At 42.9% G+C, this 14,519-nt stretch overlaps 1 protein-coding gene across 11 annotated transcripts in view; it reads left to right on the top strand.

Moving 5' to 3' along the window:
* LOC105497780 (engulfment and cell motility 1) overlaps positions 1–14,519 on the top strand; it is a 574,187-nt gene that overhangs the window by 550,090 nt on the left and 9,578 nt on the right. For all 11 annotated transcript variants that reach the window (XM_011769137.3, XM_011769131.3, XM_011769139.3 and 8 more), the window contains 2 exons: positions 643–750; positions 8,307–8,389. In XM_011769137.3, coding sequence (XP_011767439.1) covers positions 643–750; positions 8,307–8,389 — 191 coding nt within the window. The remainder of the gene's footprint in view (positions 1–642; positions 751–8,306; positions 8,390–14,519) is intronic.

Here is a 14,519-nt window from a genome sequence, read left to right as displayed (position 1 = left end):
TCCAGATAAGCAAATTCTGGGAATTAGAGAGGAGAATGATTGTGCATGTCCCCATTCTGTAGCTAAATCCCTGAATTATTTAGATGAATTCCTCATGAATCCCACCCACCGTGTGTATCACCAGTTGCCTAACAATTCGTTCATGATTAATGTGTGTGTAGTAGCCTAGGGTAGGGGTTTGTTGTATCAGCTAAAATATGGCCTTGGACACAACTGTCTCAACAGTCTGAAATTCTCAGAGAGGAAAGTGGAAGCAGAAACATTCTGAGAAATCTGTTTTTTTCTACATCTCCCTCCCTCTTTTGTCTGTAAATGAATACGGAGCAGTTCCTATGGTGGTTATCATTAGTGATAAAATACCCTCTGGAAACCACCACCTCTTAAAATCTATTGCTGTTGAGCTTGAAGGGGTCGATGACTTTACTAATGGTTACCAAATGTATAGCAAGCAGGACAGGTGATAAGTAAATATCAAACTCAAAAGGGAAGTTACTGTGCAGGGCCCTAGAATTCATCCTTCCTCAGGACTTAAAATCAGATGAACTGCTTGTTTCCTCTAGGCAAGAGTATTAAGAAATAACCAGGATCATATTTCTATAAACCAGAATCACTTACCTTGTAAACTTGTGTTTTTTCTCTCAGACAAGTTTTGGTATTGTCGGCTTTCGCCAAATCACAAAGTCCTGCATTACGGAGACTTAGAAGAGAGTCCTCAGGGAGAAGTGCCTCACGATTCCTTGCAGGACAAACGTAAGTAGCTCTCCTTGGCAGAGGCCTGAGTGTTGGTCCGTTGGTTGTTTCCTAATCACAATATATCATGCAGCGAAACTATCAGCCTAAGTAAGCCCTTTGAACACATCTCATCTAGTTGTAAGTCTTGGCCTGAGCCATCTCATCAAGTGCAAGACCTGGATGGACTTGGGCTTTGGAACTGAACAGGGGAGAATGTAAAATGGATGCAAAGGTATCTTCACTGAAAGACGTAAACTTGGGGTTCAAATGTCCGCATTTTACATTGTTTATCCAGGTGCTGTGTCAAGGAGCAAAACCAATACAAACCTGACTCTGTCAGTTGTCTTTTTCTGAAAACCCATAATAATTTCTTATTTTCATAATGTATATGCCTGACCCCTACAACATTTATTCTTTACAATTTTGTGTATCCCATAGTTATGACACAGAGTTAATGGCAGGTCCAAATATAGCTAGTTTCCCTCAAAGACACTGAAAATGATGATCAGTTACCTCTACTGTTTGCTAAATATTTCTCTTGTATATTTTTTGACTTTTTCTGTATGTTGTCTGTTTTAACATGCATGCTTTTGAAGAGACAGTAATGTGCAGGATTCTTTTAGCCCCACACGGAACCAGGTGCCAGGTTATTTTGACAGTGTTAGCCATACAAATTAAACAAGTATTATAGAAACACTGAAATACACAAGGGTGATAAATTAATTTGAGGAGAAATGAGATAAAATGAACGTAGCCTCAGAGGATATCCCAGGTAGAAAAATCCGAGAGGGAGAAAACATTCAGAGCACTTTTAAATAACCTTTAAAAGTCACCTTGACCTTGCAGTATTCAGATAAGCGTGTCCCAGATAGAGTCCTTACCCAGAGTCTCACACCTTCTGTCCTGTCACCCTGGGGCCCATGGAAGACAAATCTGGATTGCCTTCCTTACAACTCACGGCCATTGAAGGCGAAAATAACCCAGGAGTGGGAAATTTCCTGACACATTCAGACTCTGCGCTGACATCTCAGGCAGACAGCCTGGAACATTCACTCTTCCTCCAGCTTAAAAATGGGACAGTCTGGTCTTTGTAGTGTCATTTAGTTCAGAAAACAATCTTGTTTTCTTTCATAGGAGAACTTTCTTCCCAGCCCACATTATTGGCTCCCTAAGTCAGGGTTTACAGAAAGAAATCTGAAATCCACTGCTACAGAGAGCCTGGGACACTGTCTATGCCTCCCTGCTTTGGGGCAGGAGTTAGGGGTGTCCTGGGCCTCTACCTGTAAATGAGGATCCTCCCTTTACAGTTCAAGCCTTCCCCACCCCACCTTGGCCAAGCTATAGACCAGTGATTCTCTAAACGTGGTCCCTGGAACATCAACAGCAGTATCACCTCGGAACTTCTTAGCAATGCACATTCTCAGACCCCATCCCCAGCCCAGCTGAATCAGAAACTCAGTGGGTGGGGACCGGCCATCTCTGTTTTAACAGATGTTCCAGGCGGTTCTGACATGCATATTTTGAGAGCTGTGATTCCCCAAACGTGGCTTTCACTAATAATTATTAAAAAAAAAAAAAAGTTTAAGTAAATTAATAGTATGTTGCTAACTTTTAACTTGGGCCAAAAAAAAAAGGATATTAAAAAAATAAAATCTAACTAAAGTTTAATATCACAACCCTTTCATGAAAGAAAGGACCCTCAATTACCAGAAAATAAAAAGTAAGAAGGACCTAATCTTAGATAAAAGACAGTCCCGTCTGCTAAACTAAATTAGCTCGCTGAAAAACTCACACCGGTGTCCTCATTTTTCTGCATTTGCTATTAACTGGTGAAAATCTCACTGGTGTGAACTCCCCTGTGAACTAGGAACTGACCAGAGCCCAGCGATGTGGAATCACTGCTCTGCAGTGGTTAAACAGAAAGAGTTAGAGGTTATTGTTGGTTGAAACAAACAGCAGCTCCCCAGGAGGTCCGGGCCCCACAGCGCCATTCTTAACCTGTCACAAGGGGAAAAGTGGTCAGGACAGAACAAACACAACCTGACTCCCCATATGGTCCAGTGAATCTGCTCTCCCACTAACAGGACATAGTGTTTAGCCCCGTGTTTACAGGGATGTAATCACTTCTCAACCCAAAGATAGGCACTTGACTGACAGGTTTACCAGGTGTTAGCACAGCACCCCCATGCTAAATGGCCAGCTACCTAGGAAATTGGCAGCCACAGCAACAAAGCCTTGTGTAGGGGCAGTTCCTGGTCTTGCCCACAAGCTGATGTCCCCCAGCTCTGCTAAGACCCTCACCCCCAAGACTCCAGGGTGAAAATAACTAACCTGGAACCAGAGGTGCTGATGCCAGGGAGAGCCGGCTTGCCAGGGTGAGTGCAGGAGAGCAAGGCCACAGCTGCAAATCTCCACACAGCTTTTCACAGTGGCCACTGAGCAAGGTTGGTTCTTGAAGGGGTTGTGATAGCCCCTCCTGACCATGCCTCCAAAACTCTTAGCAACCGTTTTCCTCTGAAATGAAGTTCCAAAGAGCTGCTCCAAAAACAGTTTATCCATTGCATGATGAACTAAGATTGCATACTTGTGCGGATCTATTTATCTGCACAAGTATTTATCCACACCTTGTGGGAGAGTGTGTGTGTGAGAAAGAGAGAGAGTGTGTGTGTACTAGTAAGATTGTATCCTTCTGCACGTATGTGCTAGAGAAATGGGGATACTCATGTAATGAGTTGAAATGAAGCAATACTGTGCCTGAGACACAAAAAAAAAACGGCCTAGGAAGCTGAGGTTTCCTGCTGCAGGCCTGCCACCTTGGGTTGCATTTAATTCCAATTCTGCATTCTGCCTAGAGCAAAATAGCCACCTTTTGGAACCCTTAAAAGTCAGAAACCCCGTTCCACTGGAAAAATGAGTCGTGCCTTTAATTAATGTTCAGTGTCTTTGCTCTTGCCATGTACCATTGCCCTCTCTTGAGACCAAGGCAGAGATCGTCTTGCGCCCCTTGAGTTAATCAGTGCTGAATACTGAGCTATTGATAAATCAAATAGTAAAATGGAGTTTTCTTAATACAGACAGTGCACATGATTGAGGGTGCCTCTTCGGCTGTCTTCTCCAAAGCTTTAGGAAATCTTTCATTTTGTGTTGCTTTTCTTTGTCAGGAAACTTGGCCTTTGAAAATCGACATCTTCTTACAGCCCCACCTTCCCCATATCCCTCCCAAGCTGACTTACAGGTTGTCATAGCCCCCAACACACACAGGACCCCATTGCTTTGCAGCCATGCCCTGGGTTCCTCACTGCCTCCCTTTGAAAGAATCTAGGCCAGCATTCCTCGCTCCCACATCAGAGGGGGCAGGGAGGAAAGTGCTGGCTCACCCGCCCATGCAAAGATTAAGCCTGCTCCAGTGGATGCGGAGAGCGGCAACACAGGGAGGCACCGTAGGCAATTTGGGTCACCAAAGCACACAGAATAATTCAGGTCCCTCCATCTACAGAATTAACATTATCTGATTATTGATAATGGGAATAATTGCAAATGGCATTTATTGAGTGCTTACTATATACCAGGCCCTATGCTAAGGGCTTTACGTAAATTATTCTCAACAACCTAAAGAGGTAGATAATATTGTCCATATTTTACAGAAAGGAAACTGAGATACAGAAAGATTAAGTAACTTATTCAAAGTCATAAGATTAGTAAATAGTAAAGCAAAGATCTGAATGTAACTGTCTAACTCCATGGCCCAGATTTTCACCCACTACTGTGTACTGCCTAGATTAAAAATCAACAGTGATCTCAGCTCCAGCATCAGGATTTAACTCTCAGAGCAACCATATGGGATAGATAATGTTAGAGTTACACATTGCAGACAAGGAAACTGAGGTTCTGAAAACTTAAGCCCAAAGTAGTAGTGGGCTAGTGGATGTAGAATTCACACCCTGGCACTCTGATTCCAAAGGCACATCTCTCCCCACCATTCCATGTCATGTGGCTGATCTGCTAGGCCAAAGAGACCAGATTCTTCATGCAGCTATCCTGGGATCAGCCTGTACCTCCTCATATTTCTACCCACAGGAGCTTCTACTACGGAGCTGTGCACACAGCAAGAGCTCAAGCCTTCCTAGCTACTTCCTCTGAATGGTTTCTGCCTGAACTTGGATCTCAGTGATGAAAGCTGAAACTGTTTTCATCGTGGGTGGCCACATTTGCTTTTTCAGTAGTAGTTTTGTTTTAAATCACAATTAAACTTCCTTCCACGGGTATTAGCAATCAAAGAGTTTCCTGAACATCTGAAGTGATAACTACATTTAGGGCTGTGCTCAGCATGATTTAGGGGGCTGGCCCCTTACAAAGGGAGAAATCATGGCCTAACAAGGGAACATGGAGTGGAAGAAGAATCACTAAACCCAGCTCTTTTCCCCTACTAGCCTAGCTCTGTGTCATTGCATAATTGATTTCTTCCCTTTAGGGTCAGTCTTCCCATCTGTAAAATAGGAGTGTTGAATTAAGATGGTCTCAACCCAGCTCAAACTATAAAAAGCATAGAAAGAAATGAGGCCATGCCCCAGGGGGTAAATGTGGCGGGAGGGTTCGTTCTTCACTGGTGACCCTGATTCTCACAGATCTGGACCCCCCTTCTTTATAGTGCTTCCATAAAAAAGGCCTCATCAAAATGCTAGCCTGGCTTTGAAGTCATCAAGAGCTCCCTGCGGTCTCCTTAGAGTGTAGATTCCGGAGATATGGGTCTGACCCCTCTGTTTCTGCTCATGAGAATAGAGAGGCCAGCATTTGAGCCTTTCCAATGCCTAATCTTCTGGTGCATCTAGAGACAAACTATGCAAAAAGCAACCTTTAAAAGCTACACTGTATTTTTAGAACTTTTTGTTTTCCTTTTAGTCATAATCCTATGAATGATGTAGCAGCTGGTCTCTAGGACAAGGGACAATGCATGTTAAAAAATATACATGTACTTCCACAAAACCTAGTGAAAAAGTGACTCTTCTCCTTGGAAGCCTTTCTGTTAGAGATTCTGAAGACCACCCCCAGGACAGACTATGGTGTTACTCTTATCACATTCCATACAATGGGTTTTCAAAGCTAAGGGCTAACTTACCAATTGTAGACTGTGGACACTCTCTCTAGTTCATGGACCATGCTGTATATTATAACACAAAAACTTTCTACAAGGCACTTGTGACTCAAACTCTATTTGAATCTTGAGAACGTTTCTTAGAATGAGTTTGTTGACTATATCACATTCCCTTCAATGGTGGTTTTCCATTGGAAAGTTAGCCAACTTCCCAGAGTATCCAAATGTCCCTTCCTAGGGTAGGGATTAGGCAGCCAGATCAGCTACTGAGGGAAAGGAGGCCAGTTCTTGGTTATGAAAATGGATTTGAGGAGAACTGAAGTCAGTGTTCATGGTCAATGGTGGGTTCAGGAATCACAGAGACCACCCACAGGAAGATGCCAACCCCAAGGGGGTCAGGCAAAGAGGCAGAAAAGGGATCTGAGATCAGTCAGGTGGGGCTATATTGCTACCATGTGCTGCAGGGATAAACAACCCCAAAATCTCCATGGCTTGCACAACAAAAAGTTACTTCTCACTCACTTTATACAACATACACAGGTTGGCAAAGGGCTGCTCCATATAGTCACTCAGGAACACAGACCAGTGTGCACCATGTCTTCCATCTTCTCACTTCCTGTTTATTTCCAGCCCTAAGAATTGCCCTCTGACTATCGTCACCTTGTCTTCCCTGAGCCTCCTCTGCTCATCCATCCATTCCCTGAGCCTCTCCTGTGCCATCTGGATGGAACAGGTCACTCCTTCAGTTTCTGCGGCAGGGGAAGACAGAATGGAGGGCCTCCACCTAGAAAAGTAGCATTTCCTTTCACATTTCATTGGCTAAAATTAATCACATGACCTGACTGCAAAGGTTGCTGGGAAGTGTAGTTTTCTATGTGTCCAGAAGGAAAGGAGAGACAGCTATTCATAACTACAAGTAATGTCTACCAGAAGGGTCCAGAATCAGGTTGCAAGATGTGGTGAGATATGGCAGGGGAACCTACAGAGATTCCTGGAGGATTCATCACAACCCCACTCTTCTTAGGGTTACAGAGAGGCCTAGGAGTGTCAACAGATATGGACAAAGTTCTTAGTAATTTTAGGGCACCTGGAAAATGTTAGCATTTGAGGCCTTCTTGTCTATTGTTTTAATATTCTAGGAGTGTCAACAGATATGGACCAAATTCTTAGCAATTTTAGGGTACCTGGAAAATGTTAGCTTTTGAGGCCTTCCTGTCTATTGTTTTAATATTCTAGGTATTCTGTAATTTTATCCTTATCTCTCACATTCACAACCCAGTTGCCCAATAAAAAGATGTGAGCTTTAACTATGAAATCTCTCATCATCTTCATCATTAAGAGAGTCTAAGGAATTGATTACTTGGCATTCCCACATATCCCAAATTCTTGGTAAAGCCACACTAGCCAGTGTGCATACCTTGATTCATAAACCCATGTGGGGCTGAAGGGTTAGGGATTGGAGAGGGGCAGATGACTTTGCATTACTTTAAATTAAGGTTCCAAACCATCCTATTGCCTTCTTTCTTTCAGTTGATCTTTTTGTTTTTAATTTTTTATTTTCATTTCATTTTTTGTAGAGACAGGGTCTCCCTATGTTACCAAGGCTGGTCTCAATGTCCTGGCCTTAAGCAATCCTCCTGCCTTAGCCCTTCAAAGTGCTAGAATTACAGGCATGATCCACTTACTGTTCCCAGACTCTTTCACCTGATCTTAACAAAAGTTTTAAGTGCACAAACCCTTCCATATCTTTTCTTATCTTCCTCCAACTCCAGAGTAAGACATAAGATAACATCATTTTGTCTAACTGCATTATTTCCAGAATCCTGTATCAGAAAGGAATTCTCCCTTTGTTTAATTGAGTTTAGTTTTGTTGTCTGTAAAACAGGGATAATAAAACCTGCTTTACAGAATTAATGAGATGGCAGAGAAAGAGATTTTGGAGAGTGAGAGTTCAGAACTATTTAGAGTGGGATAAATTTTTTGAGGGAGGGCTGCTTTCTCTCATTATCCAAAAACTCAGAAACTAAATAGATGCAAATGCTATAGCAAGAGATACTGATATATGTAAAGCACTTGGCATTGCTCTTGTCACACAGGAGCCCTCTGTAATATCAGTATGAGTATCACTGTTGTTACTACGGTCACTGTTATTTCTACTACTGCTTCTAATGCCATCACTTCAAACAGTACTATGATGGGTGTTTTTTTATAGGTCTTTGTTTCACTGAACCAAATTCTGCTTACAAGCAAGTTCTTTCTCCCCAGGGATGCTTTTTATGAGAATATAAGATATATTTTAGTTTCTAGTCCTGGGACAGTACCTGGCTTCTCTTCCTCTTTTCCACAATCTTCTTTTCTCTTTTTGCAGTAGTTTCTGGGAATGACAACCACAGTAGCGGACCCAGTGCTTAGTCCTGCTTCTTTATTGACATCGAAGCTTTCACATGGTGTAGTTACTTGCATTTTCTTTTATGAATTGCAGTGCCGGTGGCAGATATCAAAGCCGTGGTGACGGGAAAGGACTGCCCTCATATGAAAGAGAAAGGTGCCCTTAAACAAAACAAGGTATGATTTCCAGATTATTGCAAATAACTCTGTTTGCCCAATGCAGTCAGCAACTGCAGCCAGCCCAGCCCTCCTTTATAGCAGTGTTTGTGTGTGTGCATGTGTTCCGACACACCTCTCTTACTCAGCTCTCCTGTTTCCTGTCCCGATTCCATTTACATCTCTTACCCTCATTCTTTCTCTTCCTGATGACTTTTCTGATGCTTACCATCTCTTCCATTCTCTCACTTCCTGTCTACTTCCAACCCTGAGAATTGCCCTTACTATTGTCACTTTGTCCTCTCTTGAGCCCCCTCTGCTCATCCATCCATTCCCTGGGCCTCTCCTCACCTCCCCCATTTATGTTTATTTCTCCCTTCTCCAACTTCCACCCCAACATCTTTCATTTTCTCCTGCTGTAATCATGCTCTTAATATCCTCCCCGGGCTCTCAGCGAAGCCTAGGACAGGCAGAGAGCAGCTGACTCAAAGCATCTTAGAAAATTTTAAAGGCCTGATACCCTTTAGCATTGTGGAAAGTAGGCTGTGAAATATCTCCAACTCAGACTGAAGGAGAAAATTTTCCCAGAGGTGTGTATTAAGCCCTGCAATACCTTTCATACTGCAATACCTTTCACCATCCCCTCCTAGTTTACCAACCATTCCATTATCATTCCATTACAGAGGGCACAGGAGGGAACATTATTTGAAAAGATAAAAGAATTTCTCTTGCCCGCTGGAAAGGCCATCAGGGAGCCAGTTCTTTGTTTATGCCTCTTAGAATCTTGTGATCTATACCATTAATGAACAAAAGTATCCAGATTATCTGGAGTACCCAGATAATCTGGTACCAAAAATGTCACATAGAGCAATAGATTGCATCTTTATTTCCAGTGTCAGTGTCTAAGAGGGACACTAAAATGATATACAATCTATTTACCAATCAGAGTTAAAATAAATAGTTTCCACTCTGTAATTTCTATTGTTGTAAGACAAAGAGAATCCAGTTCTTTGTAGGATGGCCCTATCTATAGTTAAGGAAAAACAAAAGTGCTGTGAAAATACTGTTCAGGAAGGCAGAGGGCAGGGGATGCAGCTGAAGAGGCTGATTGTAAGATCTTTCCTTCTTAAGTTCTATAAGTATAACTCACCTCAACTCCATGGGAACTCCTACTTTGTTGAGCCCAGCACAGCACTGTCATGTAACACATTTGATTGGCAAGCATACTGATGGCAGGGTATGCCCAAGAGGCCAGGATCTATGGCCTCTCTGTTACACAGCACCAACGGGGGTTTCCGTTTCTCTCTTCTGCATGCTGTGGGGAGACAGAGATTCTATAGCTGAGCAGATTAGAGAAGCATCCTTAGCTTTAGCAGCAAATCTCCAGTTTTCATGGTTCGCCTCTTGTGGGGCAGACTTTCTTCAACACCAGCCAGGATTACCATATGCTGCCCATGTCAGGTATTCTCTCCACAATCTCAGAGAGCACTGGTTCTGCTTCAGCCAAGAAGGTCCCCACGTTTACATAACACTTGGGGCTGAGCTGGAAACAGTGTGGAGAAATTGGCAATAATAGGGGTCTGGGAGTCTGCAACCCAGAGAAGACCAGGAAGGGTGTACCTGGAAAAATAGCAACCTGCCAGAGTTCAAGTGTGCTAAATAAAGACAGGGAATTATGTAAAATAGGTGTGGAGGGACCACATGTTTCAGCCCCAACATGTAAAGAGCTTGAGAGTTGTGCTCCCATCCTCACAAAAAGGAGAAGTGGGCCAGGTGCGGTGGCTTACTCCTGTAATCCCAGCACTTTGGGAGGCCGAGGTGGGCGGATCACGAGGTCAGGAGTTCGAGACCAACAGCCTGGCCAACATAGTGAAACCTCGTCTCTACTAAAAATACAAAAAAGTAGCCAGGTGTGGTGGCAGGCGCCTGTAGTCCCAGCTACTTGGGAGGCTGAGGCAGGAGAATCGCTTGAACCCGGGAGGCAGAGGTTGCGGTGAGCCGAGATCACGTCACTGCACTCTAGCCTGGGCAACAAGAGTGAAACTCCGTCTCAAAAAAAAAAAAAAAAAAAAAAGCAGCAGAACAAAGTGAAAATCAGCAAGTTTTCTTGGACCTATCCTAGAACTGAGGTTGAAGGCAAACCATCACCATGGAATGTGGAAAGTCAGATGTCCAAGAAGACATAATAATCCTTAACATGTCTGAACTTAACATGAAGATATCAAAATACATGAGTTATGAAACTGATAGAACAGAAAGGAGAAATAGACAAATTCATTACTATTAATATATCGGAGACTTCAACATCCCTCGGTCAGTAATCAATACACCAGGCAGGCAGAAAATCAAGAATATTGATAACCTGAGCAGCACCATAAATCAGCTTGATCTAATTGATATTAATAGAATAATCCACTGAGCAACGGCAGAATACACATCCTTCACGAGCTCAAAGGAAACATTCACCAAGATAGACCACGTTTTGGATTGTAAAACATGTCTTAAAAAATTTAAAGAACAGTAGTTATACAAAGTATGTTCTCAGATCACAGTGGAATTAAACTAGAAATCAGTAGCAGAAAGACAGCTGGAAAATCCCCCAAATATTTGGAAATTTAACAACACACTTCTAAATAACCCACAGTTCCAGGAAGAATTCCCAAGAGAAATTGCACAATGTTTCAAACTAAATAAAATGAAAATCCAGCTTACCAAAATGTGTGGGATGCAGTGAAGGCAGTGCTTAGAGGGAAATTTATAGCATTGAATGACTACATTAGAAAAGAAAAAATAACTAAAATCAATAAAGCTTCCACCTTAGGACACTAAGAAAGGAGAGCAATTTAAGCCTAAAGCAAGCAGGAAAAAAAAGAAATAAAATTTAGAGCAGAAATCAATGAAACTGAAATCAGTAGAGAAAATCAAAACCAAAAACTGGTACTTTGAAAAGATGAATAAAATTGATAAACTTTTAGCCTGGCCAACCAAGAAAAAAATGAGAGTCACCAGTATAACAGATGTGGAGATGATTTCATTTGAACATGTGAGGTAGTATATTTGGCCTTCTTGTATCAGACTCCTCTCTACTTAAAGGAGACTAAAAAAGTAAAACCGAGTAAATGATGTTTTGCAACCTTTATTTTTCACGTATTGTCATGACACTCATAAAACACAGGATGGATGATGATGGATAGATGGATGATGGATGGACAGCTGGAGGATGATGGATGGATGGAGTACGCTACTGTAAACAGATAAGACTGCAAATAGAGGCTAGTTCCTGGGACTCACTGGCCCATATTTCTAGCTACCCTGGGCCCTTCCAGTCTGACATGAGGGATGATACTAGCAGAATTTCAAGCAGCCTGGCCCTTTAATTGGCAAATATATGGAATTTACTTGTTTTGCAATGTTAATAGCATTCATATATACCATGTCATCAAGCAAAAATATCAAAAGGCAGAAGGAAAGCCACAATTTTACCTGCAGAACCCCCCAACCCACACCCCTTTCCCTGTACTCCAGAGGTGCCCCCCTGTCTACCTCTGGGATTTCTGGGTAGGAAAGGGGGACCTGCAGCCTAAAAGGAGAATCGACCAAAATGTGTTCATAAGAGGTCTGTCAGTGCACAGTGGATGGACGATAACCAAGGCAAATTGCTGGCTCTTTGGACAGTGTTTCCAGCTGTGGAACAGCTTTTGACATTTTGTGCCATGAGACCCATGGTTAACTTAATGACCGAGCAAGGCAAACTGAGACATTGGCATCAGTAAAGGAGATAGTTCGTTAATGGCAGAGTGTTGGTAACTGATCATCCTCTCACCCACTCAGTCTCTGCTGATGTTCCCAGCAGGGCCCTGAGAACAGAAAGAAGAAAATTGGTCCTTTCCCTTGGGGTGTCTGCTGCAGAGGCATTTGTTCATGTAGTCAGTCATCCAGTCAGCCAGCATGGGAGTGCCTGAAATAGCATAGGATGTAAATGGGGTAGCCGGGGTCCTGTCTTTCTGGAGCTTAGAGTCTACTCTGTTTAACAGAGGTCAGTGCAGCAGGCACATTTTTATGGAGACAAGAAATGCTGGGTTCTTCACACAGGGATCAGAAAATTTCTCATTGAGACTTGAAAAGAATTGCCACGAGTAGATGGAAATTCAGTTGGAAGGTTTAGATTTACAAGGATTAAGGATTCTAAATTCAAACTCTATAAAGATAAGCTGGTTTGTGGCTGTGTGCTTTAAGGTGGGCATTCTTGGTACTTGTTTGACTGGATTTGGGGCTTTTAGTTCAACAGTCAACATGAAACCACCAGAGTGAAGATTCATTGATTCAGATAGGAGTGTATTTGGTATATGAGAAGCTTCCATCTTCCTATTTGCCAGAATTAAGCATTTGTTTTTCTAGTGTGGTGCTTAAACCTGAAATAAGAAGCATATTCTACTGAAGCTGATGTCCTTGCATCAGTTTGAAAATCCTGGTCTTAGCCAGAAAGCCCTTTATTCACATTTACTTCATTCATCATCCACTCATTCATTCATTCAGCAATGTATTGAGCATCTCCTTTGTCCTAGGTGCCAGGAATCCAAAGATAAATATGACCTGGCCTCTGGTCCTAGGTGTCCAGTAGATAAAATTTATATTTAAATATGCAATTACAATTTAATATGTTTATGCCAAAAAAAATTAAACACAGAGGGAGCCTGGAAGAATTGAGAAAGGCCGATGCCGGAAATGGCATCTGATCTAGCTTTTGAAAAGGAATTGGCCAGGCAGAGAAGTGAGGAGAAGACTTTCCAAGAGGAGGAAACAGTCTGTAAAGGCACAAGGGCCTTTGCTCATGTGAACAGCATCCTCTAATTGGGAAACACTGAATTTGGAGTATAGGATGGATGGGGATGAGGAGAAGAATGTGAGTTGGAGAACTCTTGGCCAGTTACGCTGCTAAGATAGATGGGGGCTGGAGAGTTATAACTACCTGAAGAAGGTAATCTCTGTTGTGTACTACATGAGTGAGTGGATGACATGAATGATTGGTTTTTGCCTTCTAAAATAGAAACTCAAATTCATAGATATCTGGGCAGTAATACACTATAGCTCTGAAATCTACTGCTATTTCTGTGACCATAATTTAACACCCACACACATGCCAAGTTATATCCTGTGTCTTTTATCAAAAGGTTTTGCCCTCATGATGACCTGGATAAATAGAGAACCAGCATAGTTAAGTGAATGCTAGCAAAATGGCCAAATGTGGTGCGTTACCCTCCAACAACATAAGGATTGACAGCCAACACTGCACACTGAAAATGTGTTGCATAGAACTCTACTCTTGTCATCAGTCAGTCCCTCATTTGACCCATGGAAGATGGCAGTCCCCAAACCCAGGAACCATTTTCCTGAGCATCCGCTGACACAGTGTGCCTTGTCATCTGTCCCAGGGCCAGAGCGTTGAGTACAAAGGTCAGGGGCCTCAGGGCATGAAAGGATGTTCGGTTTCCTCTGCCTCCACTTTCCCTAGAACTCAGGCTTCCTCCACATGACAAGGTGGCAAGCAGGCATCAGTGCAGCAGAGAATGGAGAGAAGCTGCTTCTAGATGTAATTTTTCACTGCATTAAAACCAGAGGAATAAAAGAGCTTCAGTCATGAGCAACAAAGCCCCTGAGCATTCGATGTCTAAGTGAGTGTTGTGGTGTGTGGAGGCAAGTAGGCCCTGAGAGGGACACAGATCAGTGACAGTCTACTCCTTCACCACCTGGCACCTTCTCCCTCATGGGCGGTGTGGACAGGTGGCAGCTTCTGGAGTGTTAGCCTGAGAGGTGCCATTGCTCCCAGCTCTGCAGCCTCCCTGCTCCAAGTGCTGAAGAGCTGACCTTCACCAATGACTCAACAACAGCAAGCCAGAGACATCAATAAAACCCATTATAAGCGATAGCACCCTTTAACACAGACATGCAGCTCAGAGAATTAATTCCTCCCACCCCCTCCCAGGCAGCTTTGGTGAAATTAAAGTGGGAATTGACATTCTCACGAATTTCCCATTTCTTGCCTGTGTTTATCAGGAATCTAGGTCATGACAGTTCCGATCATTCACGTCGTGAGTGGTATATGTCATAGAAGGGCAAAGCCCAAAGTTCGCATGCTCCCTCCTTTTCCTTC

Source organism: Macaca nemestrina, chromosome 4 (assembly GCF_043159975.1).
Source record: "Macaca nemestrina isolate mMacNem1 chromosome 4, mMacNem.hap1, whole genome shotgun sequence".
NCBI lineage: Eukaryota > Metazoa > Chordata > Mammalia > Primates > Cercopithecidae > Macaca > Macaca nemestrina.
This window is presented reverse-complemented; position numbering and strand designations above follow the sequence as displayed.